The following is a 24,323-nucleotide window of genomic DNA, read 5'->3' on the forward strand; positions in this document are numbered from 1 at the left end:
TTTAAAAAATCCCATTTGGTAAAATTAAAAAACTTGATAATATCTTGAGTTGGCAAGGATAAAAACGCTGTTGTGGGAACAATTACTGAAGCTTCTTTGGGAGCAAGTTGGGCAATAATATTTGTCAAAATAGTGCAGGTCCTTTGATAAAGTAATTCCACTTCTGTAATATAGCCTAAGGAAACACACAAAGAGTCATGTCCAAGACTATTCATTGCGGCACTTGTTTGTAACAGTGAAAGCTGCATAAACCTACAGGCCCATCAGGAGACAAGTGGTTAAATACCATGAAGTGATGTTATGTCCAGAGCATGGAATTTTACAGGCGGGCCGTGAATATGGAAATACTGATTAAAATCATTCTGTCACATACTGAATGTAATAATAATAAACCATTGTTATGTTTCCAAATTTGAGGGTGTGTAGAACGTTGAGAATGAGGTAGACCTGTATGTAGTGATGTGGAAAGATTCCAAGACACGGTGAAGTGAAAAAAGCAAATTGTATTGCACAATCCTATTTAGACAAAGATGTGTAATAACGAAGGGATGTATCGCTACATTCAAGGAAAGAAGACCAGTAAGACATACACTAAAGTGTTTTCTGCAGTGGTTAACTCAGATGGGCCAGGGGGAGAGGGCGAAGCAGGGGCATTCCTGTTTCTCTCTCTCTCCTCTTTTTTACTGGACTTACTACAAAACTTGTTTTCATCTGTTGCTCATATACTTTAAGAAAAGTTCCAGAGTTTTGCTGTCCATGAGCATAGTGTCAGTCAACATTGTGACTTGTTACCTAAACTGTCTTTTTTTTTTTTTTGGCTGCACCTAGTTCCCTGACCAGGGATCGAACCAACCCATGCCCTCGGCAGTGGAAGCTCAGATTCTTAACCACTGGATTGCCAGGGAAGTCACTAAACTGAAATGTCTCTGAGGTGGTGTGTGTAGAAATGATTTTAGGGTTCTGACGAGGTCCCCAGAGCTACCTTGGGGAGGCCGATTGAGGAAAAGGCCAAGGCATTGAGATTCCTGGCTTCTGTTCCACTTCCTCCAGAACAGCCCATTTTCAAAAATCAGTGTGTTAAAGTGCTGCATAAGATTCACCTTAAAAATGGACTGTGGTGGTGGGCTGCTGTTAAAAACAATGCTTTGAAGCCCACTAACCCAGAGTAAGGATGAGCATGGCCCTGGTGCGCTCCGCTCTAAGCACTCCTGAGGGTCTGGGTTCATTGCTTGGCCTTTCAGCTCAAGGTGGAAATTGACATGCTGGCTTTACTCGGAGAGCACCCTGGATGGGAAAGGGACTGAGAACCGGGGAGAATGGCCAAGGGAGCCAGGCATGGCTAGGGAGCGAGAGGACTGACCTCAGTTATTGAAAGGGCTGTCAGGTGCAGAGATTGGTTCTCTGTGGCCCCAGGATCAGAATGAAATCCATGAGCAAATGGAGATGTCAGAGGTGTCCCAAGATGAAAGGGGGCTGCCTGGGGAGGTGCAGGGGTACCCATCACTGGAGGTGTGCAAGCAGAAACTACAACATTTGTGGCAGAGGTTCTGACAACAGATGGGGGTTCGAACTGGAGAACCTCCAATGTTAATTCTCTCTTCAAATATTGATTGAGCTCCTATGTCCAGGCAAAGTACTGGGCACTGGAAATATAGGGATGATTGAGAGAGACAGGGCCCCCACTCTCAATAAAAAAGCAAACAAAACAACAAACTAACAAGCAATACCTTTTACTTTTTAGGTATTACTCCGAAGATAATAGTACATGATGCGACAGTGACTGTAAGGGGGGACATTTTTAGATAGGGAGTCGGGGAAGGACCTTCTGAAGAAATATCTGAGCTGAGACCTGAAGGATGAGAAGGAGCCATTCATGCAAAGATTTTTCTGGGCAGAAGGAGCTGAGCGTAGTAAAAGGATTAAGCAGCTGTTACAGGATTTGAAACAGGGGAATGCTGTGATGTGATTTAGGGTTTAAAAGGCACTATGGGAAGTGGTAGAGAAGGGGAGGAAGGGAGGCGGGGAGGCCAGTTAGGAGGCTGTTTCAGTCAAGCAGGATAGAGATGCTGCCAAGATGAACTAGAGTTGACAGCAGCAGAGTTGGAAAGAAGTAGATGGATTTAAGTTTTATCTTCTATGATTCAAAATCAATTTATTTAATCAACTGATCCCAATTCATTCAATCAGCTGATTCGATTTAGTCAGTCGATCCCAGAAGTAGGCTGGCCTTCAGAAGTGACTGCTTCCTAAACAATGTGTTAACTTTTATGGTTGGACATAAGGGGCATTTAACCTCCTCACACGGTAGCTGTTTTCATAGATCTTGAGGTCTTATTTGCAAATATCCACAGGGATGGATAGCCAACGGCTACTCTCAATACCAGTTCTGATAGAATTGCACAGATCCTACTTGTTAGCCGAACCAGGGTGCAGGAGACCAGGATGAAGTCCTGTCCTCCCGTGACCCTGACATCCCCTTGGCTCTGCAGCCTCTCCTCTTGCCCCACACTCAGCAGGTGGCCTAGGCCAAGAGCAGGGCACCAGGTTTCAGGCAGCCTGGGGGTAATAACTGGTGATGGTGTTTATTGGCTGGAAAAGCTTGGGTGAATTAAGCCTCTGTGAGCTTCAGTTTCCTCATCTATAAAATGGGATTGTTGTGTTATATGAAATGATCCCCGTACTTTGCTAACCACGGATGCCTGGTGTTTAGAACAGTGCTCAATAAATGACAAATGACGCCACCACCACCTCACCTTCTCTTTATAGCAGAGCTTTGTGAAAGAATTATCTTCCCACTGTCTTCACTTCCTTTTGTCTTGTGCTTTCGTCGTGCCCCTGAATCGCATTCCCTAATTTCATACACGCTCCCCCTCCCCCATCCTCCATTGCCAAACCCATTGGATGCGATTCCCTTTTCTTACTTGACTTGTCTCCTCTTTTACTGCTGTTGAACACACACCAGCTTTTAAAACCCCTCTCCTCTCTGGGTCATTCTACAACGGCATTCTCTCCTGGAAGGTTTTATTTTATTTATTTATTTATTTTTAACATCTTTATTGGAGTATAATTGCTTTACAATGGTGTGTTAGTCTCTGCTGTATAACAAAGTGAATCAGCTATACATATACATATATCCCCATATCTCTTCCTTCTTGCGTCTCCCTCCCACCCTCCCTATCCCACCCCTCTAGGTGGTCACAAAGCACCGAGCTGATCTCCCTGTGCTATGTGGCTACTTCCCACTAGCTATCTGTTTTACATTTGGTAGTGTATATATGTCCATGCCACTCTCTCACTTCATCCCAGCTTACCCTTACCCCTCCCCGTGTCCTCAAGTCCATGCTCTACGTCTGCGTCTTTATTCCTGTCCTGCCCCTAGGTTCTTCAGAACCATTTTTTTTTTTTTTTTTTAGATTCCATATATATGTGTTAGCATATGGTATTTGTTTTTCTCTTTCTGACTTCCTTCACTCTGTATGACAGACTCCTGGAAGGTTTTAACATGCAGAGAACCATGATCAGATTTCTACTTCAGAAAAATTACTCAAAACCACACAACAGCATTTTCACAGCACCTGGCACATAATACATGTTCAGTAAGTGTTGCCTGATATTGCTGTTGGTCGCTGTTATTCTCTGTGTTCCATGGCATCCTGTGCATACCTCTGTAATCTCACTCATCATATTGTGGTATTCTCTTTGGTTTCCTTGTCCACCTTCTCCAATAGACTCCTTGAAAGCAGAGACCTACCTGGCTCCTGTTTACTTCTGGGGACATGGGAGGATTTTACTTGTCTTCAGGTAGGGCCATGTGGCTTCCTTTGGATAGTGAAATGTGAGCAGAAGTGGTATATGTCACTTCTGGGTGGGAAGCACTTACTTGCCAGTGTGCCCCCCTTTAGCGCCTTCTTCCTCTCATGGCAAATGTGAAATCGCATGTTGATGTGGAAATGCAAGGCTCAGCCACGACGTGGAGGACAGTAGTCCTGGAGAGTCCCCCAGATCTGTAGCAGACTTTAGGTGAGTGATACATCAGTCTTTGCTGTTCTAAGACCCTGGGATTTCAGGGGTTGTTTGCTGCTGCAGGAAAGCCTAGCCTAATATGAGTAAAACTGATCTATATCCTTACAGCCTATTCAGCACATACAGTATAGGACCTTAAAAACGGAGGTGGAAACAATAAATGAATAAATAGGGAACAGGAGGGAAAAAAAAAACTAGAAAGACATTTCCTTAGGCTTATGTGTTGGAGTCCTTGGCTGATTAGTTCAATAGTTAATAATCCTTTGCATTTCTGTAGCATTCATAAAGAGCTCTCATACCCACTTCTTGTGTATTCCTACACACCATTCTTAGAGCCAGGTGCCAAGGGGGAACTGAGTCTCAGTGGTATTAAACTGTGGCAGAGCTAGAGCTCAAACCTTGGTCTCTTGTTTCCTGGTTCAGGGCTCTGTCCATTGCCCCCCTAATATCGACAAATAAGGCCAAACGTGTGGACGGTAGTTGCATAGGCCATTGCCAATCGCCAGGGGTCCTGGCCACAGTGTGCCTGTCTCTGTGCCAGGCTAGCCCAGCCCTTGGCAAGAGAGGCTGGAGCACATGTCCTCATAAATGGAAATGCTGAGATTCATGCCCAAAGGACGTCAGAACCCACACACACAGACACTCACACACACATGCACACACTCTGTCTCTGTCTTACATCTGTTGACATTTAGTTCCACATGAATTCCAGCTGTGTGCATGTCCCCACGTGTGCACACTCACATGTACACCTGCACACATGTATCGACATACTCGTACACACATGCTGTTACACATTAAATATTCTTTCACTTATTCACGTGTTTTTGTATTTACGCACATTCACATGCACATGCATACAGACATATTGCTGGCTCAAATGCTGCTACATACTTAAACATGTGCTTCACAGATATCCACACACAACTACCTATGTGAAAATAATACCCTTCATGTGTTCTCACTCTTAAGCACTTTCACATATTCTTACATATGTACGCAGATACATGCACATCCTCACTACATGTATTCACATGTGCATTTATAACCACAGAAGTACACATACTTATGTTCATACCTGTACATGGTCAGATACATCTCTCTCTGAGGTTACCTGTCTAAATCTGTTCAAACGAGCATACACATATACACAGGCCGATGTGTACATTTGCACAAACACATGGTCCTACAATATACACATGCACACACATGCTCCATGACGTATAGATGCTGCAGAGCACACACTTAGGCGCACTCGTAAGCACACGTGTCCAGACAAGCTGGATGGTTCCCTCTAGGTCCTAGCTCCAGATCTTTCTCTTGTAGAGTGCCGAAGGTGCTGCTCTAGGCCAGGACTCCCTTCCCTCTTCTCCCTCGTCCATTCCTGTCCCTGCTTCTACCTTCGTCTCACTGCATAGACTCAAAGAGAGTTGCTGGAAAGGTCAGATGAAGGCCAGCCAGCCTCAGCCCTCCCCTCATCAGGAACGGATAGAGACCCCTGCTGCTTTGCTGGCTGCCTTCTCTGCTCTCAGCTCTGGTGAATAAAGCCAGGCTCTGGGAGGCAGACAGTCAGGCCTGGGGACTCCAGCTGTTTACAGAGTGGCTCTGCACTCCTGTTGCTCTTAGAGAACAGACACAGCCTGGAAAGTTTCTGACATTGGGACTATGTCCATATTACCATGGACCCAGGGTGCACGACCAGCTCTTTGCATGGCTGGTGAGGCAGAGCCCTAGGATGAAAGTCTGGGGGCCTGAGCATGTCTGTTCAATGAAGTTCCCCTTTAGCTCTAACTTCTTTATGATGAAAAGAAACAAGCAAGGGCTGGGTAATCCCAAACATCCGGAAATTAAATGTTTATATTTGGCTCAGGAGAACGTGGGGTTTGGGGTGGTATAGATCTGAATTCAGTTCCCACTTCTGCTACCGATTAGCCGCATGTCCTTATGCAAGTGACCTAACCTTTCTGAGCCTCAGTTTACTTATCTGTAAAATGGGGATAACATGTCCTGGCTCATGGGGGTTGTTGTGAGGTCTAAATGAGATGAAACACGTGGAAGTGCTCTGCATACTGCCTGGCACACAGTAGCATTTAATGTGTGGTTGTTGCCCTTGTTACTACATTAATGCGAGTCCACTCTTGCTCTCTAAGCGTATTCTGAGTGGCAAGGAAACAGGCTTGAATGGGAAAGTGGTCCAGAGGGTTTGGTTGGTGGGATTTAGGGGAGAAAGAAGCTGAGGGGAAGGGGAACTTTGGCCACTGCAAAGAGCACTGGACCTGGGTTTCTGTCACACCTGTTCCATGCTGTGTGACCTTGCTCAGGCGACGTCACCTCTCTAGCCACCAGATTCCCTCTTAGTAAGGTAAAGGCTGACTTAGATAGTTTCTAGTTTCTTAAGGTTTTTTCTAGCTCTGAGATTTTAGTTTTTTTCCCCTAAATCATCTGCAATGTAAATTAAACACATATAGATAATTAAGAACCCAGTAGAAAAAAATCACATATTATGGAATATGGAAGCAGGAAAATGACAACTCCTACTTTTGATTAACTTTAGTTAATAAGGACAAAACTGTGTCAGCTGTGGACCATTCCCAAAGAAGCACCTCATCGCCAATCCTTTATGTTCTGTCTAAACATTATTGATCTCCACTCCAGGGGGCCATCTCTCTGCGCTCCCCTTGTTGGTTATCTCCATTTTCATTACTTACTATTTTCTCCTGAGGCATGCTGAGCCTAGCATGATTTGAGGTTGGATTTCCACTTTTGATAACGCTTAGGTTGTTGCTTAAGTGTGCTTTGTGGGTCTGGGGTCCCTCAATTTCCGCTGTCTGTGCTCTTCAATGTTCTGGCAGTTGCAAGGATTGGATCTTAATCCCTGCTCGGTCAATAACTAGTTCTGGGATGTGATGTCACCAAATCTCGGTTTCCTCAGCTGTAAATTGGGGCACATTGTGTCTGCCATGTCTACTTTGTAGAGTGGTCGTTACAGTAAGTATTTGGTGAAGGAATCAAGTGAGAGAATGAGTGTGAAAATGTGTTGAAAGTTACGAGTGGCATTTAATAATAATAACTGACATTCATTGTGTGTGTACTATGTGTCAGACCCTGCACTTAGCACTTCTGTGCCTTATCTCCTAATCCTCACAACAGGTCACAAGGTGGATGCTGTTGGTCCCCTGCTTCTGCAGATGAGGAGGCTAACTTAGGCTACCTTGTCCAAAGCCACAGAGCTGAGCCTCAGATTACGTCTGGGCATGGAAGACTGTGTCCTAATTGCTATACTGTCTCTGTAGAAAGCAGTATGCAGCAGGCATGAAGTCTGGAAAGGTAGACAAGAGATACCAGAGAAGGGTAAGGCTCAGAGAAGTCTAGGAATTGCTCAGGATCACACAGCTAATCAGTGGTGGCTTTGGGGCTTCAGTGCCCAGAGCCTCCATCATCGCCACCATCATCATCATCATTGAAAACATTAAGAGCACTTAACGAAGCATTTACTGTGATAAACACTTCCCTGCACATAATTTCCATCCGTAATAACTTGAGGAGGTAAAAAAAAAACAAAAAAAAAACTTGGTGAAGTAGTATGATGTTAATCACCCCTGGGATTTTACATACAATGAAGCTGAGGCTTAAAGATACGAACCAAATCAGCTTCTTACATATAGTGAGTGAACCCAGGTCTACGTCACTTCAGGGTCTCGGCTTTTAACCACCACACAAAATAAGGGCCAACCACTACGCCGTTAGTAATCTGTAACAAGGAAATAGATCTCTGTGTGACCATTACAGGGAAACAGGTGGGGGTGGTGTTGGAGTGCAGATATGTACACCTGTCCTCAGATAACCAAGCTCTTAACATAACCGGGTGGCGCCTGACTTGGTGTGATAACTCTTTACCGTTTCAGAAGAAGAGAGGAAGTGTCAACACCCACCGCACAGAGACTATGAATAATGCAGATGTCAGTGCACTTCTGATTTAGGAGGGAGAAGAAGAAAAGCAGAGAAGTTCATTAGAAGCTCTCATAAGATATCCATTCACAGAGTGGAAAGACTTGGCTTTCGAACCTGGAGGCCCAGTGAAAAGCAGCCATGCTGGTTCCTAGCCGACAGGTAGGACCATCTCCATATGGAGATAAAAGGCCTATGAGTTTTAGGGATTTGATCGCTATTCCTCTGGATGTGGGCAGGGTCTCTTGACCATATTAAGACAGACCTCTTTGCAGGAGCATAGATTTTGGACCATTTGCCCCATGACATAATGGAGCTCAGTGATTTTTGCCAGTCTGGGACTAGAAGGTTAGATCTAATCTCCATAAATGTTTAGGACCAAATAATGGTTTGAATCAACAGACAATATATCTGATTTGGCTTATTTATTTTAGAAAATGACTGAGACCTGTTATTAGATCACTGTGCCAGCTGCCGAGGTTACCACAGGAAATGAGACAAGATTCTGGCCCCCAGAGAACTGACATTATAGTGAGAGGAGGGACACATGAGCAGACTGTGAGAGTGTAAGTGCAGGTGGTCAGTGCTGTTATGGGAATTGTAGCACGTGTCACGAGAATGGGTAGAAGGGACCCATCGCAGGCTTAGGTCAAGCGCACACATGAACTCACACACGTGTACACACGTGTTAGAGTGTGAAGGCTTCCTGTGGAGGTCATTCTTTTTTTTTTTTTTTTTTTTTTAAAGAGTAGCTTTATTGCTTTGCCAGGCAAAGGGGGACACAGAGGGCTCCTGCCCTTGAAAACTAGATGTCCCCCTGTGGAGGTCATTCTAAGCAGAGAGTTAAGGGAGCCTGGAGGTTGGCAATGGAAAGGAGGCTGGAGTGGGTGCTCTGGGCAGAGACCTCAGCAGCATCAAGAGAAGGCTGAAAACCAGAGGGCAAGCACGGCCCGTGTGGAGAACGCCGGACAATTCCACTTATCCAGAATGGGAAGCGAGAGGGAAGAGATGCAGCCGAGCAGAATCAGAGGGGCCTTCCAAGCTTAATGCTGAAGGGGAGGGGGGTCCACAGGGAGGCGTTAATGCAGGGGACTGGCGTAGTTAGGTTTGTATCTTAGAAAGACCACGGTGTGAGGAAGAATGGATTGGAGGCGGGCAAGATGCAAGTCTTGGGATGCTTTGCAGTAATGTGGGCCAGGCACCATGGAAGCCTGAGCTGGACCAGGGTCAGGTGGACATTTGGGGATGGGTGGTTTAGAGGATTTCAAGGCAGTAACATCTACAGGGCTTGGTGATTGACTGGCTGCTTCTGCCTCTGCTCATAAAGAGATGATTGAAACTGCCTTAATTATTTTCTCACAAGCTAGATTGCTCCCTTCAAAACAAGTATAATTGATTTTTTGTTTTGTAAGGATTGAGAAAAAGGAATTGAAAGTAGCATTACATTTATTTATAATTAGTAATGTATGATTTACTCTTTGTAGAGATTAGAAAAACATAGAAATACTGAAGGATATGAAATCATGCATAAGTCTACGATCCAGGGATAACTGCCGTTAACATTTTGGTATTTTTCCTTCTAGTCTTTTTTTCTAGAGTAACTGATTTACTTTAAACTTTTTACTATGGGAATTTAAAAATACATACAAAAGTAGAGAGAAGAATCAATATACCCATTTCAGCTTCTGTAACCAGTCTTCTGCTATTCCGCAGTTGAATTTTAAACTTAAAAGCAGGTCTTTACATTTGCTTTAATCTAAAACTTTCACCTGTTGATAGAATTTTGCTTTTGTAATCCTGAGTGTTGAGCATGTGCTAGCCCTGCTAGCTCTTTGGCCATTTTCAGATGTACGTCTTCACCCAAAACATTGACTAGGACAGTAAAAATGTCCAAATCCCATAGTATACCACTGAAGAGCTGAAAGAACACCTGATTTTCCACTTCCCTTGGGAAGACTAGCGCAGAGGGTAGATATTTCAGGGAGAGAGATATCCCGAGCAGGAAATAGCAGCTTGTGTTTTGACTCACTCACCATAGTTGTCTCCGCAATGGAACCGAAGCTGTTGATGAAAATGTTGCAGCTCACGTTCACCGGGGGACCTGCCAATCAAGAGAGATTCCTGCTTAGTTCCAAGGCCACAAAGAAATCCCCAGGATAGGACCAGTTTGTGGGATTTTGACTTCAGGGATGGATCCCCCTTGGTGGAGGAGACCCTTGCTTGCCCTGCACCCCACCCCCGAGCAGCGGGGACTCACAGCCACATTGCTGTGCCAGATTCCCTGGTCCCCGAGTGAGCACCAGTTATAGAACACCAGAGGCTGAGCCGGGATGTACTTTCATTAACAGGATAATTCATCATCCTGCCATATGGTTGAAATCCCTTCCCCAAACCCCATCGGCTGCCTTCTAATTTGTGGCCGAACGGTTACAGCTACAACATTTGGAGGCCATCTTGGGAATCGCAAGGAACAGCAAGTTCCTTGCCTTGATCTTATGAACCAAGAATGGGCATTGATGGGAATTACCAGCTGAGGCATCCAGAGGGAACCTCAAAGGAAGTCCATAAGTCTTTGTTAAATACTTTCCAGGCAAGCTTTTTGAATACTACTGCAAGGGCAGGAAGGAAGTGGAGGAATATTTGCTCTTTGGAGTCTCATTGCTAGAGGGACCTCTGTCCAGTTGAAGCCCAGTCTCTTCATTTTATACTATTAATTACAGCAGCTACCATTTACTGAGCAAGTTTTGCTGTTGTGCTGAGAGTATTACTAACATGATCTCATTCTGTCCTCTCAACAACTCCATGAGAAGACATGGTTATTCCCTCTATTTTACAGATGAGGACACAGAGGCTCAGAAAGGTTATTTGTCCACGGCTACACAGCTAGTAAATGGTCAAGCTTGAGCTCAGATTGATCTAATTCCAAAGCTAGTGGTCTTAATGGCTATACTTTTTGAAAGAGGTTCAGAGAAAGGAAGGGGTTATGCTCAAGGTCACAGAGTGGCAGAATCCAGGATTTTAAGCACTGGGCTTCCACATGTGCAGATAAGAGGACTGGCATAAAATAACCAGGGAGGAATGTGAGACCGTGGGTAAGGGTCATAGAAGCAGTAGGAGTCCAGATGTGAGAGAGGTTCTGAAGAGTGAGGCATTAGGGAAGACGTCATGAAGGTGATGACCTTGAGCTGACCTTGAAGGTGGGTAGGACTTGGATAATAGGTCATAATCCTTCACTTGAAGATTGTGACATGCCATTGGTGAATTTTTTCAGGTCCACTTTCTTGTTGATCCGCATGAGGTCCTGAGGTTGGCAGGGCAAAGTTACTGTCCCAGTTTCGTAAGTGGAGCACAGAGAGTTTTAGTAACTCACCTGAGCTTATTTACCCAGCAAGTGGTGGAGCCAGGACTCAAACCCAAGTTTTCTGATACCCACTCCTCTCTGTTCGTCTTGAAAAAGTAGCCCAAGCATTTCACCCAAACTCAGCCAAGACTTCCTTCTTTTCAGAAATCCTGGTGTATAGAAAGGGACTCAGTCCTGCTGTGAGAATCCAGGTTTTCCTTCCAAGGGATTGCCAGGATTCCTGGGTTTTAGACATAGCCCCAAGCTCTCCCTGGCTGTTTGCCCTGAGACACGCCCCTTCCCTTTTCTGGGTTGCAATTTCCCCAACAATTTGGTAGAGTAGATCTTGATCTGGGCAGTCATTCTCAGCTCCATGGGGTTGGAATTCCCTTATGGAAGCTACCCATTTGAATTATGATGTTACTGTATAGAATTTCAGGGCTGGAAGGTCTCTCTCTCTTTCTTTTTTTTTTTTTTTTTTTTTAACATCTTTATTGGAGTATAATTGCTTTACAATGGTGTGTTAGTTTCTGCTTTATAACAAAGTGAATCAGCTATACCTATACATATATCCACATATCTCTTCGCTCTTGCGTCACCCCTCTAGGTGGTCACTCGGTGCTTTGGAAGGTCTCTTAAAAGTCACCTAATCTATTGCTTTCCAAACTGAGGTGCAGACGGGATTGTCTGCTGTCGCATCATCTGGGGAACTTGTTAAACTACAGATTCCTCAGCCCAGACCCAGACCCAGTGAACCCAAACCTGTGAGGATTAGCCCAGAGTTTATTGTTTAACGAGCGACCTGGGTGATCCTCATGCAGAGCCAGGTTTAGGAACTGCTGCTACCCATTCAAGGCTTAGCGCTTGATCACCTCCAGCAGTGGGGAACTCATTTCGCCTCGAGCAGCCCTTTCCATAGTCGGATGGCTCTGCTTGCTAAAAACTTTGTCCTTATGCTGAGCGGGAATCTGCCTCCTTGGTCACTTTCACCCAAATAAAGGCCCACTAGGGTTTTTTTCCCCTCATTTAGACTCAGATCCAGGTTTTTCTTTTCATTTAGCTTCATACCATTAAGATGCCCCAAAGAGTTACTGCTTGTGCCTTGAAATGATGTGCACAGAGTTCCCACCCAGGCCCTGCAAGTGTCTGGTGCTGTGACTCCCATATAAATTAGATCCTGATTTATGTGTGCGAGAGGACGCCAGCCAAAATGATCCCATGGGGAGGTGTGGTTCATTGAAATAAATCTGAAATTAAATTATCCTCAAGAAAATTACAGTCTGGCTGCCTTTGGCAGCAGCATAATGTATATATTTCATTAAATATTAAAAGTTTAATTTTGCTTTTGTGTATATGTTTGCATTGGGCTGTGCCCCTGATCCTGGGAGCCATCGTGATATGCAAAGTCTTAGAGAAGATGTAGAATACCGAGGCTGACAGGGCCTGGTCCTACTGGACCATTGTGCAGGTGCAGAAACAGAGGCCCAGATGTGTCAAGTGATTTACTCTGGGTCACAGATATCAGGTAAATAGTGGGAGGGTTAGAATCCAATTTTCGAGCTCTTTGCTTCAGTATTACGAGTTGCATTGCCACTATGTTCTGCAGACCGAGGCTGCTCTCCCCGGCACCCCTATCTTCAAGAGAGTCAGGAGCAGGCACAATTTCCAGTGCTTGAAGGAACCTGCTGTGTGATTAATCACTCTGAGGAGTTTTCAAAGCAGGCAGGCCTCTTCCTGTTGTGTCGGGGTCACTGGGCCTACTTGGCCTGGCCTTTTCAGGAGCTCTGTAGTTTGCGGGGGGCTTTTGGGACTCTCACGTGTGCCTGGGTGGAAGCGTGAACGAGGCCATGGGGCTCAGGGGCAGGGGATCCCCTGCAACCAATGTTTCAGCCCTCACCGCAGGGAGAGTAGAGAAATCTTGCTCCCTGTCTCCTGGGGTGAGGTTCCAAGAAGCTGCATTTGTTGCTCAAAGCCCACATCGTCGAGGGGATTGTAGGGGTTAGAGACAGCGCAGGGTTGCGAGAGGCCTAAGAGATTATCTAGTCCTGTATATTTTGGGCCCACCTGCTTGGAATAAGGTTTTCAAAGCGAGGAGGGGAAGGGCCGCGATTCAACGGTCTTACAGTCTGGGTGAAATTTTATTTCTTAAACATGTTCACTGCTAAGTAAGTAAGTAAATAAATAAACGACTCAGGAGATAAGCAAATAAATAAATCACTAGCATTGGACAGAGAATTGAGTCAGAGCAGCTAGCTGGGTTAAAGTCCCCAGTCTTGGCAGTGTGACTTGGGAAAGTCACTTAACAGCTCTACTTAGCATATTTGTGGGGTCATTCGTTCATTCATTGATTTATGACAGGCTTATTGAGGGCCTTCTTTGTGCCAAACACAGTGGTATGCACAAAGGATAACTAACACATGAACCCTGGATGCACCCACGTTCAGCAAACCAGCAAGACCAAGGCGCTTCTACTCAGGCTGGAGTTCCAAGAGATCCCACCAGGGGGAGCAGTGGGATGGAATTCCTGAAAACTGCTGCGGATGCAACCTGGTGGTCAGTTCTCTGATGTGTTTGATTTGGCCAATGGTGTTTCAAAGGTGTGATTTAGCTGCGAACTTGGAAGATTTCACATAAATCCCCAGACTGAAGTCTTATCTTGGAAGGTCCGATGCCCAGGGCCTGCATTCCTATCTGGCAGCTCTGGGCAGGAGCTGAGAAGTGGCAGCCCTTAGAGGGGCCTGTGCTTTCTGGTTTTCTCTGCTTATCCCCAACCCGCTTCAATCATGTACCATATCTGCCGGGCCCCTCTGGGTGTTTGGGGTGTTTGAGATTGTGACCCTGGTGAAGGGCTTGGGTGCCGACTTACCTGTCCTTGAGGGAAGAAAGGTTATGCTAACGATCCTGGAGGATAACAGCCTCAGGAGCAAGGCACCTTGAGGTAATAAACAGGGGTGGGAGGTGGGCCCCCAAACAAACCTCAGTGCATTTCCCAGACTGTTTTCTGTTTGCAGAGCGCTCTGAGAAGGGGACTTAGAAGGTGGGGGACAGAGTGAGCAGATACTAGGAAGCCGTTACCAGCTGTCGCAGCCCTTGTTTGGTCTTGGACTTGAGCCAAAAGGAACAGTGAGGAAGGGCATCTGGAATCAGGAATTGATTAGGAGGTTGGCTGTGGGTCTTTGAAATAAGATTTTTGCAGGGGTGCTGGGAGGAAGGTCAGGGTCACAGACTCCCAAGGAGGTCCTTAAGACTGTGCCTGCAGAAAACCTGGCCAGCAGTTAGAGATGGTTAGAGCGTCCTAAGGCATCAGTGGACAAAGGGAACTGGTCCACTCTTGATGTAAGACATTAAGATCTCATAGGATTGTGAGCTGAAAGAAACTTCTCAAATCACTTCAGTTATGGTTTGTAAACTGGCTACCCACAGGGCATATCTGGCTCCCAGACGTGTTTTGTTTGAATTTACATGTTTTAGGATTCAAGAAGTTTCACGTAGATCTTGATTTCTGGCTCTCCTTGGACTTTTGGATGGTCTGGCAGCACGGGACCCACATTCCTGTAGGGTAACTACGCGCTGGGGCTCAGGAGGGGCCGCCCACTTTCGAGGGGACTGCTCCTCTATTTCTCCATAGTCTCTCCCTATCGCCTTATTAGGCATTTGAGATTGAGACTCTGATTAGGCAAGAGAGTTCCAAAATTATTTGTTAATCCAGGGGAAGCTTTCAGTGGATGAATGGTAGTTGGAAGCTTCTCATGTAAGACGAATACAAGTGCAGCTGCTTGGGGGAGAAGCAAGGGTGGGCTTGCTCATCCCGTCCTCTGTTTCTCCCTTTTGGGACACAGGGTAAAAGCCCCAGAACTCCATGAAGCATAGTTTAAAAACCACAGAGACAGCCAACTCCATGCCTGCAGAGAAGAGGAGACTGAGGCCCTGCGAAAGCCAAGAGGCTTATCTAAGCTCAGAGAGTAATTTTGTGCCTGAAGCAAAACTTGAACCCATTTTTCCACATTCCACATTAATCTTTTGTCCATTATACCGGAGCTAAGCAAGTAAGTTTAATTCACGTACTGACTCTGGTAACCAGAGATACTGTTGAGTTGGGCTCTCCGAGCCTTTGTTTGGTCTCTGTGAATTGACTAACAGTATCTGCCTCGGGTAGAGGAAAGAGTCATGGAATTCATACCCTGCATATACCATCTGCATACAATTCCATGCGGCTCGCTGCCACAGTCCAGGAAAGCAGATCCCTGGGGCTCTGAAAGGCAAGTTTATCTACCTTTAAAATTGGGCCTGATCCTGGCATCGTATCCAGAGGTCCTCCCCATTAGCTTATCCAGGAAATCCGAGGGTGACATAGGCTTGGATGCGGAACGGGCAGCTTCAGCCTCCTTAGAAGCAGCAAGGCTAAGAAAGGAGAGAGAAAGCAGAGGGTTAATGACGGCCCTTTCTCACACTGTGATCAGATCCCAGTCTTGCTCAGCCCCTGTCGCTTACCCAACCATAAGAGCCGCTAGAGAACTAGGTAATAGGAGTCCTTAAGGAGGTAAGATCCTCGCTACCTTGTTTACCCAGCCTAAGTATTAGCCAGCGTGGGATCCTGGCAGGCAGCCGAGTGTCTGATTGATGCTGAGAAGCTGCTGACTCTTTTAAGGCTGCATCTCTAAGGTTTAGGGCAGTCACACTTGGCTGCTGGTTTCCCTGGGAGAGGAGATTGACGGGTTAACCTCCCACTAGGCCCAGCCCTGTGCTTTGGGTGCCTGCACTTTCATAGGTCCGTGGAACAGTGCAGCCAGAAAGAATGTTAGAGATCAAATAGTCCAGCCTTTCCCCAAAGTTTCTCTTCAGAATCAGTTACTAATTTTCTAAAAAAAGATGCCAAAGTCAAATGCATTTGGGAACACAAACTGAATCAGGCGTCTTTACCTCGGGTGTTCTCAGAACCTGCAACAAGCCTAGATCCTGTACTTATGGGACTATCTCGTATACTTTCAAAAATGCTCAGTTGGGAAAACTGAGGCACAGCTAGTGAGGGAACTGACATAGGTCCCAGAGTCAATCAGTGGCAGCTTGCCTCAGTGTATCAAGAGTTGGGGGATTTGAAATCCGACTGCTGGGGATGCTACACATTGTTTCTGTCACCCCTCCCCCCCCCCCCACTCCCCCCAACAAAGTAGTTTTAGGTCTTCATTCGTGCCACAGTAAGAAGTACTGATGTCTGAGAACAGCGGCCCTTCCCCTGCCACACTCAGAGGCATGCAGATTCTTAGAACCGTCAAGACTGGAAGCTTAAGGGTTGAGGATCAATTATTTCTGTTGCTTTGGGCAACTGAGCTTCCCTGTCCTGAAATTATACCCAGGAGAGAGCTGGAAGCTAGTGCAGCCCCGCTGTGCGTGCTGTAGGGCTGGTACGTTGGAGGAAGTGCATGTATAGAGAGATGCCTGTGTGTGTCGCATAAAATGAGAGCTTCTGTCACCTAGCCAAGCAGGACGTCGTGTCCCCCAAGGGTTTGTACTGCCTCTCTTGTTCTTTGCCTCGGTTCCTTTTCGGATCTCAGAGTTGTAACTGTTTAAGTGATCCCCCCTAATGGGTGGCTCTCAAATCTCTCCACCCTGGCCTCTCCCTTAAGCCCCCTTTCTTCATTTGCAAATGCCCGGGGGGGGGGCGTGTCCATCTCGATGTCCTGCCAGGCCTCAAGTTCATTCCAAACCAAATGCCGCAGCTTCCTTCCCAAACTTGTTTCTCCAGACCACAGATGCCCAGGTGGCACCGACGTCGTCTTCCCATTCTCTAGGACTAGACGCTTCAGAGCCGTCTAGTCTCTGTGTCCCCTCTCCTCTCGCGTCCCCTCACTCAAGGGGGCCTTTCCTGTCTTGCACATGTCATGGCCATGCTACCTTGTCAGGTAGTTACTTGTGTTTGTGTTCCGAGACCAGCAATCATGGTGGTTGTATTTATTGTTTGTTTATTTAATCTCCTACTGTGTCTACCACAGTGTGTCTCCCACATAATGTGCTCAGTAATTGCACAGTGAATGAACAAATGAATAATAGGCTACTTTAATTAATCAAATGTCCTGGTTAGTAGAAGTATTCATAAATATACATGCATGGACTAACAATTTTAAAATAATTAGACCATTATACCCACTAATGAAAAATAGTGAAAATAATCTGTTATTCCTTTGAAGGTTCAGAGGTATTCCAGGATGATTTAGACACTCATGCTTAGTCATCTGAACATTCCTTATTTACATCCTGAAGGGCTCGTTTTGATGAACAGAATGAGGGACAAATGCATTTTCCTGTTTTTGTAGGTGTGAATATGGATATTTGTGAGTTTGTGTGATGTGGGTAGGTTTCTAGGTGTGATGTGTATGCATGTTATGTGAATAAATGGATGGATGTGTATGGATGTGTGTGGGGACTAGAGCATGCATGGGGGCATCTGTGGATGTACAGTAGATTGTGTTACAGAGATTCAGATACGCAAAAATGTGAAGACCTGTGTTCCTGTCAAAATGTGTTGTTAAGCGTGGTATTTAGTGTGGGCATTTTTGTGTGTACATGTGGCATGTATGTGGACATGGGGTATAGAGTGTGAAAGTGTCAAATGCTTTCGTGGCTGTATGTATGCGGTGGGTATATTACGTGTGTGTTACTGAAACGTACTGTCACATGTAATGGAGACTACTTCAAAAAGAGTGGAAAGAACAGGTGATTTGGAATCAATCCTGTCTCGGTCATTTACTAGCTGTGTGACCATGGGAAAATTACCTAACCTCTCTGAACTTTAGTTGCCTGATATGTCAAAGAAGTTTTGCACAAGTAGTAACTGAGATAGCACAGGTAACAAACGCCAAGGATGGTTCACGGTGTGTGTGTGTGTGTGTGCGCGTGTGTGTGTGCGTGTGTGTGTGTGTGTAGCAGTTGAGATTCAGGCTGGAGGTTCTTCTGGTCTCACTGCTGCTTTCAGCTGCACCATAGTCCCCACATGACGGGGAAGTCCTGCCAGATGCCTTCCATGGCCCACGGTTGGTACCACAGTCCCAGCCTTTTCTCCATTCAGCACCACACCCATGGCCGCTGTGTGGCTCTGGTGTGGCAAAGGGGACCACAGGCACGCAACTGGTGATTTATGACTTTGCTGCTGCTATGATTCACTTCTCAAACCACTCTGGAGTGGCAGTTATGAAGCTTTCATAAGCTCCTGTTCTCTCTAAGCCCCTCCTTTCAGATAATAAGATTTGGGAACGTGGTACTCCCTCCCAGCAATTACTACAGCACAGCCATCTCTGGCCCTTAGGCCTCTTTAATAAGCCTGAATCCCATTAGGCAGTACAGTGAGAGAATGAATTCACCCCAAATTATCTGCTGCCCTTTGCTTTTAGCAAAATATGCCATTTAATATCTGAATACTCCACAAAGCTGAAGCGTCCTCTGGTTATTCTAGCTCACACATCTGCAGCAAGGTGTTTACAGTCTGATCACCTGGCCATTGCCTCACTAACAACCCTTGCATGGGGATCTGAATTGGTGGGAATGGAGACTCCGAGAGGTTAAGTAACTGGCCTCAGATCACACAGCACTTTAATGAAAGGATTAGAACTCAAATTTTCATGTCCTGCCTCATCCAAATGCTACAATGTATGGGAAAAAACTTTTATAACTTGTGAAGGGTATAGGTCATGATAGTAGCTATTATTACTACTTGTTTGTGAAGCTCGTCGTATTGTTATCCAAGAAAATCAAAACATGTATCCGACTGCCGGCAATCCCGACATACACAACTCTGAATCTACCACATTTAAAAATGGGGAAGAAGTAGTTGAAGAAGAAGTCGAATGGTCCTCTGTTTTGTCAGGTGATTCACAGCAGAATTCTTGGAAATTTTGAGATTCTCTAGTCTAGCCTCTCCCACGTAACATGGACCAGTGGTTTCTTGGATATCACGTTCACAATTTTCTCCCTGTTTCTTGTACCACTTCTACTATTAGTCACTTAAGAGTTTTCATTGAATTGTCTCACTTCTTTAAAAAAAAGAAACTTACTTCACTCTTCACAAACGAAAAACCAGCATTACTTGCCGTAATAGAGGACAGCCATAACAGTGAGTACAGTGAAAACCAAACAGAAAGAGAAGTGTTTAAAAATCCTAGTTATATCCTGTTTCTGGCTGAAGTCCCGAGCCTGAGGCCTCCCCTCAGTTCCAAAGGAAGATCAGCTACTGTAGGAAAGGTGTTAGAGACATAGTAACACCTAACTGAGACTTTTCTTCCTGAGATAATCAGAAGGACTGAAATAATCGTTCTATGTTATTATGTGTTGAACGACCTAAAATCATCCCCCCATCCCTTACTGCCCTAGTCCAAAATTTCTCTAATTCTTTTTCAGATGAATCCTCCATTTGAATGTCAAAATAGCCATGCCTTTCTACTTGATGATCATTGTACATTTCTGGCTATATTTAGACAGCACATTTTGCACAGAATTATTTCTAAGGCCCTCTCAAGTAAATCTGTGCTTTGCACCTTTGTGCAGAGAAAATATGCATCCAGGGGCCCTTCATGCACATTTGGAGCCACTGCCTCCGGTGAGCTGAAGACTTTGCTTATACACAGTAAGGTACTGGGCACAGAAGCTGGGAATGAGTCCGAGAAATGAAACGCGTGATTGTTAGAATTTGCTGACCCTATAAAAGTATTTGGAAATGATGCAAATTGTTTCAGGGATTACTGAAATGTAATGTGGTGAATCAGACTCGATTTAGACAGATTTGATTACTAGTTATTTTCAGAAGGACCGTAAGGTCTCCCGGGACCAAGCATTGTGTCCCCCGCTGAGAGGGCTTATGGCAATGGCTGCACTGACTGGACAGAGCCTTGAACTGTCTCTCGCCTTTTAGTGGGGGCATTTGTCACACTAGGAGACTTTGGCACTTAAAGGACCATCAGCTTTCACTCCTAATGACAGAGACTGTGGAAAAGTCCAGGGGCCGGTTCCACAGTGGCACTGGAGGCAAGGTGACAGGGTGCAGTGGGAGCTTCGAGACCTTTGGTAAATCACTTCCCTTTTCAGCTTTCAGTTTCCCAAGCTCTGAAATGAGGGGATTAGAATAATCTCTAAGAGTCCTTCTGGCTCTACACCATCATTCTAGTAACCGTTAATATTCCCGCTCTTGTTTTTTTTTTCTTCTTTACGCATCTGGTCTTGGGACTTGAATTTGTCTGGACCCCTTTGGCGGAGTATGATTGTGTTCATGTCTTGCTTCCTCCCCACGCAGTCTCCACATTTCTCTCCAGTGGGACAGCTCATTTCTCAGGGATTTGCTGGAAGACCGGCCAGATCAATGCTCAGATTCTCATTCTCTAGTTGCAGCATCGTTTGGAAATAGGGAATCAATATGCAGCTGTCAATCTAAATTTCAAATGAGCTGGGGTTGGCAGTGAGGCTGGGGAGAAACAGTTTCAGTTAGACCCTTCGTGGCACCACACACCCGAGGACCACTCTGGGTTAGCAGTGGGGGTCCCCCCAGCAGACTCCATCTCCTGAGTTCACCATGGGCAGAGAAGTCAGGAGGTCAGGGGTGGGAACAAGGGAGGAAGGACGAAGTGAGGGGCAGAAGAGGGACTCCGAGGCTGAGGATAGCCAAGGGAGGGATGCATAGGGCTGGGGGAGGGAGTCGGAGGTGCAGAGAGAGAAGCGAAGGGAGGTGGGAAGGAGAGAGGAAGAGGCAAGTGGAGGTGTCTGAGGTGTGGCCAGTACTATAACCGAGGAAGTCTGTGAGCACAGAGGACCGGCACCCAACTGCACTTGGCGGGAGTGGGGTGGTTTCCAAGAAGCTTTGTGGAGAAAGTGGCTTTTACAGTAAAACTTGAAGGTTGGATATGGAATTGGCCTGGAAGAAATAGGGAAGGAGAGTGTTTTGAGTAGAAGGAACAGCATGTGTGAAGTCTAGAGGTGAGTGAGGACTTGGAGAATTAAGAGGAGTTTAGTGTGCGTGTGAGGAAGTGAAGGGGGAGTGAAGGAGAGAGGGAAAAAGGGAGAGAAGGAGAGAGAGAGAAAGGACAAAGATGAGAGATGAGGATGGAACACTGAGTCAGCAAGGTTGGGAGTAGCCAGGGTTTGACCCTCTGTTCTATGTCCATATGGTGCTTCTGAAAGTTAATGAAGATTGTCCCTCCTCAGTGCCTTTACAGGAAGAATAATCCATCTGGATTTCTCAGCTGTTCTCTGGTTACATTGACTTGTGGCCTGGCCAAGCTTGGGAAATGCACTCTCCAAAGACACCTCCAAATGGTGGGTGTCCAACTTGGTTTCCAGGCAGTGTGTCCTCTGACTTGGGCCAGAACATCCCCTTTGCCTTGGCAGGGAGGTAATCTAATGAGCTGGTATTTATGCCGTGCAGAAAGTATTGTACCAAGTCAACTAGTTGGATGTTGTCTGAAGGTCTATTCTTCCATGAGCATTTACTTAAGACACAATTATAAAGGTCACTGTGGAATAGAGGGAAAAACATGAAGGTTGGGCTGGGAAACCGGGATATAGTCTCGGCTCTGTATCTAACTTTCTCTCTGGTCATGGGCTAATTCTTTTTCTTTTCTTAGATGGTTCCCAGTTTCTTCATCTGTGAAATGGAAGTTTTGGATTAGATCAGGCATGGTAAACAGTTTTACTTTAAGTGATTGCTCAGAGATGGGTTCTGGGGCCTGACCCAGCTGGGAAGGGTAGCAGGATGGATTATCAGTCTCTTTCAAGGGACTAGATTGTGGAGTAGGGGGCTCCTCTGACTTCTAGGGGTCCTCTTGCTCTACAGTCCTCTCATCCTTTTAATTTATTACACACCCACTATCTGAATAAGGCACTGTGGAGGAGAGGCAGATCAATATGTCACTGCCCACAGACAAGGCCCTCCATGTGGACCGGGTTTGTGTCTGCCTTATTCAGTGCCTGGCAGGTAGTAGCAATCAATGATCATACCTTCTTTTTTTCTTGGCCATGCAGTGAGGCTTGTGGCATTTTAGTTCCCCGACTAGGGACTGAACCCAGGCCCTCAGCAGTGAAAGCGCAGAGTCCTAACCACTAGACCACCAGGGAACTCCCAATGATCATTTGTTGATGAATAGCTTTTGTCCTCTTGTTGTTTATAGTTCAGCAGATAGACTAGGCTAGGTGTGTATAAACAATCATAAGAGGTTGCCACCTAGCCTAGGGGCATAATTGGAGTGCCATAGTGCTTCAGAGGAGGAAGGCAGTATTTGGGGGCAGGTGGGGACAGGAATCAGAATTTTTCTGAGTTTTATGAATTTTTGCCTCTGTGCACTGTTGGAAAGACCTGACATTTGTCAATGTCCACGTTGTGTATTTTGGGGGAGAAAGCTTTCTTCTGCCTGTAGGCTGTCCTTGGAAAGGAATGGAGAGATGGTGGGAGGGCTGGGTGTCCTGGACTCCTGGGAAGGAGTGGGGCTGAGTGAGGCTGGCGCTCTCTGGCCTTATGGGCTGAACCAGTTTCCTGTCCGTGGCTCTGACACCGGGGGCTTGGGCCTTGCTGGTCACCGTCAGCTTTGCCTGGGTTGCGTCCTCAGGTCAACAGCTGGCTTCCCCTGGCCAGCTGTGCAATTCTGATTTTATTTGATTGCAGTAAGGGGCTTAGGCTGGCCCGGGAGTGCTTGACATTTTATTAGTCTCACTTCATGATCTGCTAAGCACCCCTGGGAGCAGAATGTCACAGTTGGCATGCCCTGAGCCCACTTCTCCCCAAGGTCTTACGGAACAAGACACCCTTCTCCCTTCCCGTCCCGCCTCCTACAGCTGTATCTGCCTCTTTTAAGGAACCATTATCTGGGTAAGAAGCACAAGTATTTGAACATGATTCTCTCTGCAGTAAGATAAAGTCTTGGATCTTTGGAGCTGAAAGGAGCCTTGAGATTCCATCTGGTTCTTCCACTGCCCCTAGGGAAGTCTGATTCTGTAGGGATGTCTCTTATTCCTTATCATTGTTTCCAGTGTGTTCTTCTCCATAGCCTTCCCTCCACAAACTCTTCTGCTTTATTTAAGTATCCCCACGAACCAGGGTGAGACGAATGAGGCTCCTGGCAAAATTTAAGGAGGCGCTCACTCTCAGGGTTGTGTACGTTCCAACCCTGCACTTGCGGAGACCTGAGAGTGAGCGCCTCCTTAAACTTTGTGCCCTGGGTGCCTCACTTGCTTCACCCCAGTCCTGGTCCTCCTAGAGCATCATAGCTCCTTAAACCCAGTCTATCTAGGGTAGAGTTTCCTGTAGATAATCAAGTGTGTTCTGGAGAGGGAGTGTCCACTGCTCACAGCATCTCATTTTATTTTCAGAAAGCTTCGTTTTAATTTTTCTTGTCCGGTGGCAAAAAACAACATTACATATTTTATCACAGTTTATCCTTTCAACAACCTGAGAGATAGGGATGTCTGTCTCCATTGAAAATTAAGGCTTAAGGAACATGTGGCTTGATTGTCTAACTCTGGCGTACCGCACTGCATTTGCTTAAACTATGTCGATGTTTTCTCTTTTCTCACTTCCCTTCTTCTTACCCCCTGTGCATGTTTCAAGGCTGGAATCATGGCAGCCCTTGGTGTATTCTGGTTCAAGCTCAACCTTCAGCTCTCTAACCTTCCTTTCCCCCAAATTGGGGCAGTCAGGTGTTATGTAGACAAGACCCCGAGAGCATGACTTAGGCAAGCTTCTTCCGTGTGGTTTTCATGAAGTACAGAGCCTGGCACATGGTCAGGGCTCAGTAAATATTTGTGAAATGGATGATTATACACCTGGCACTTCAGAGGAAGTGGAATTTAGCTGTGCGGGTACTTGGGATCAATGATGTGATTTGACTGGAGTCAAAAAGCCCTGAAATCTTTAATCAGTCCCTGGGGAAAACCCTGATGTCCTCTGGGAAAATCCAAGGCAAGAAAATAGAAGAAGCCATCCCATTTTCTTTTAGGAGCATCTACAGCCCTCCCACAGAATGACTCAGATCAGTGTCCAACG

General features: G+C 45.9%; 1 protein-coding gene across 1 annotated transcript in view; it reads right to left on the reverse strand.

Moving 5' to 3' along the window:
* Positions 1-24,323, reverse strand: part of GLRA1 (glycine receptor alpha 1) — a 105,369-nt gene that overhangs the window by 33,832 nt on the left and 47,214 nt on the right. Inside the window, exons 2-3 of the mRNA XM_068534891.1 lie at positions 15,585-15,712; positions 10,005-10,072 (exon numbers count right to left, since the gene is read on the reverse strand). Of these exons, the coding sequence (XP_068390992.1) occupies positions 10,005-10,072; positions 15,585-15,712 (196 nt within the window). The remainder of the gene's footprint in view (positions 1-10,004; positions 10,073-15,584; positions 15,713-24,323) is intronic.

This window comes from Eschrichtius robustus, chromosome 2 (assembly GCF_028021215.1).
Source record: "Eschrichtius robustus isolate mEscRob2 chromosome 2, mEscRob2.pri, whole genome shotgun sequence".
Classification (NCBI taxonomy): Eukaryota; Metazoa; Chordata; class Mammalia; order Artiodactyla; family Eschrichtiidae; genus Eschrichtius; species Eschrichtius robustus.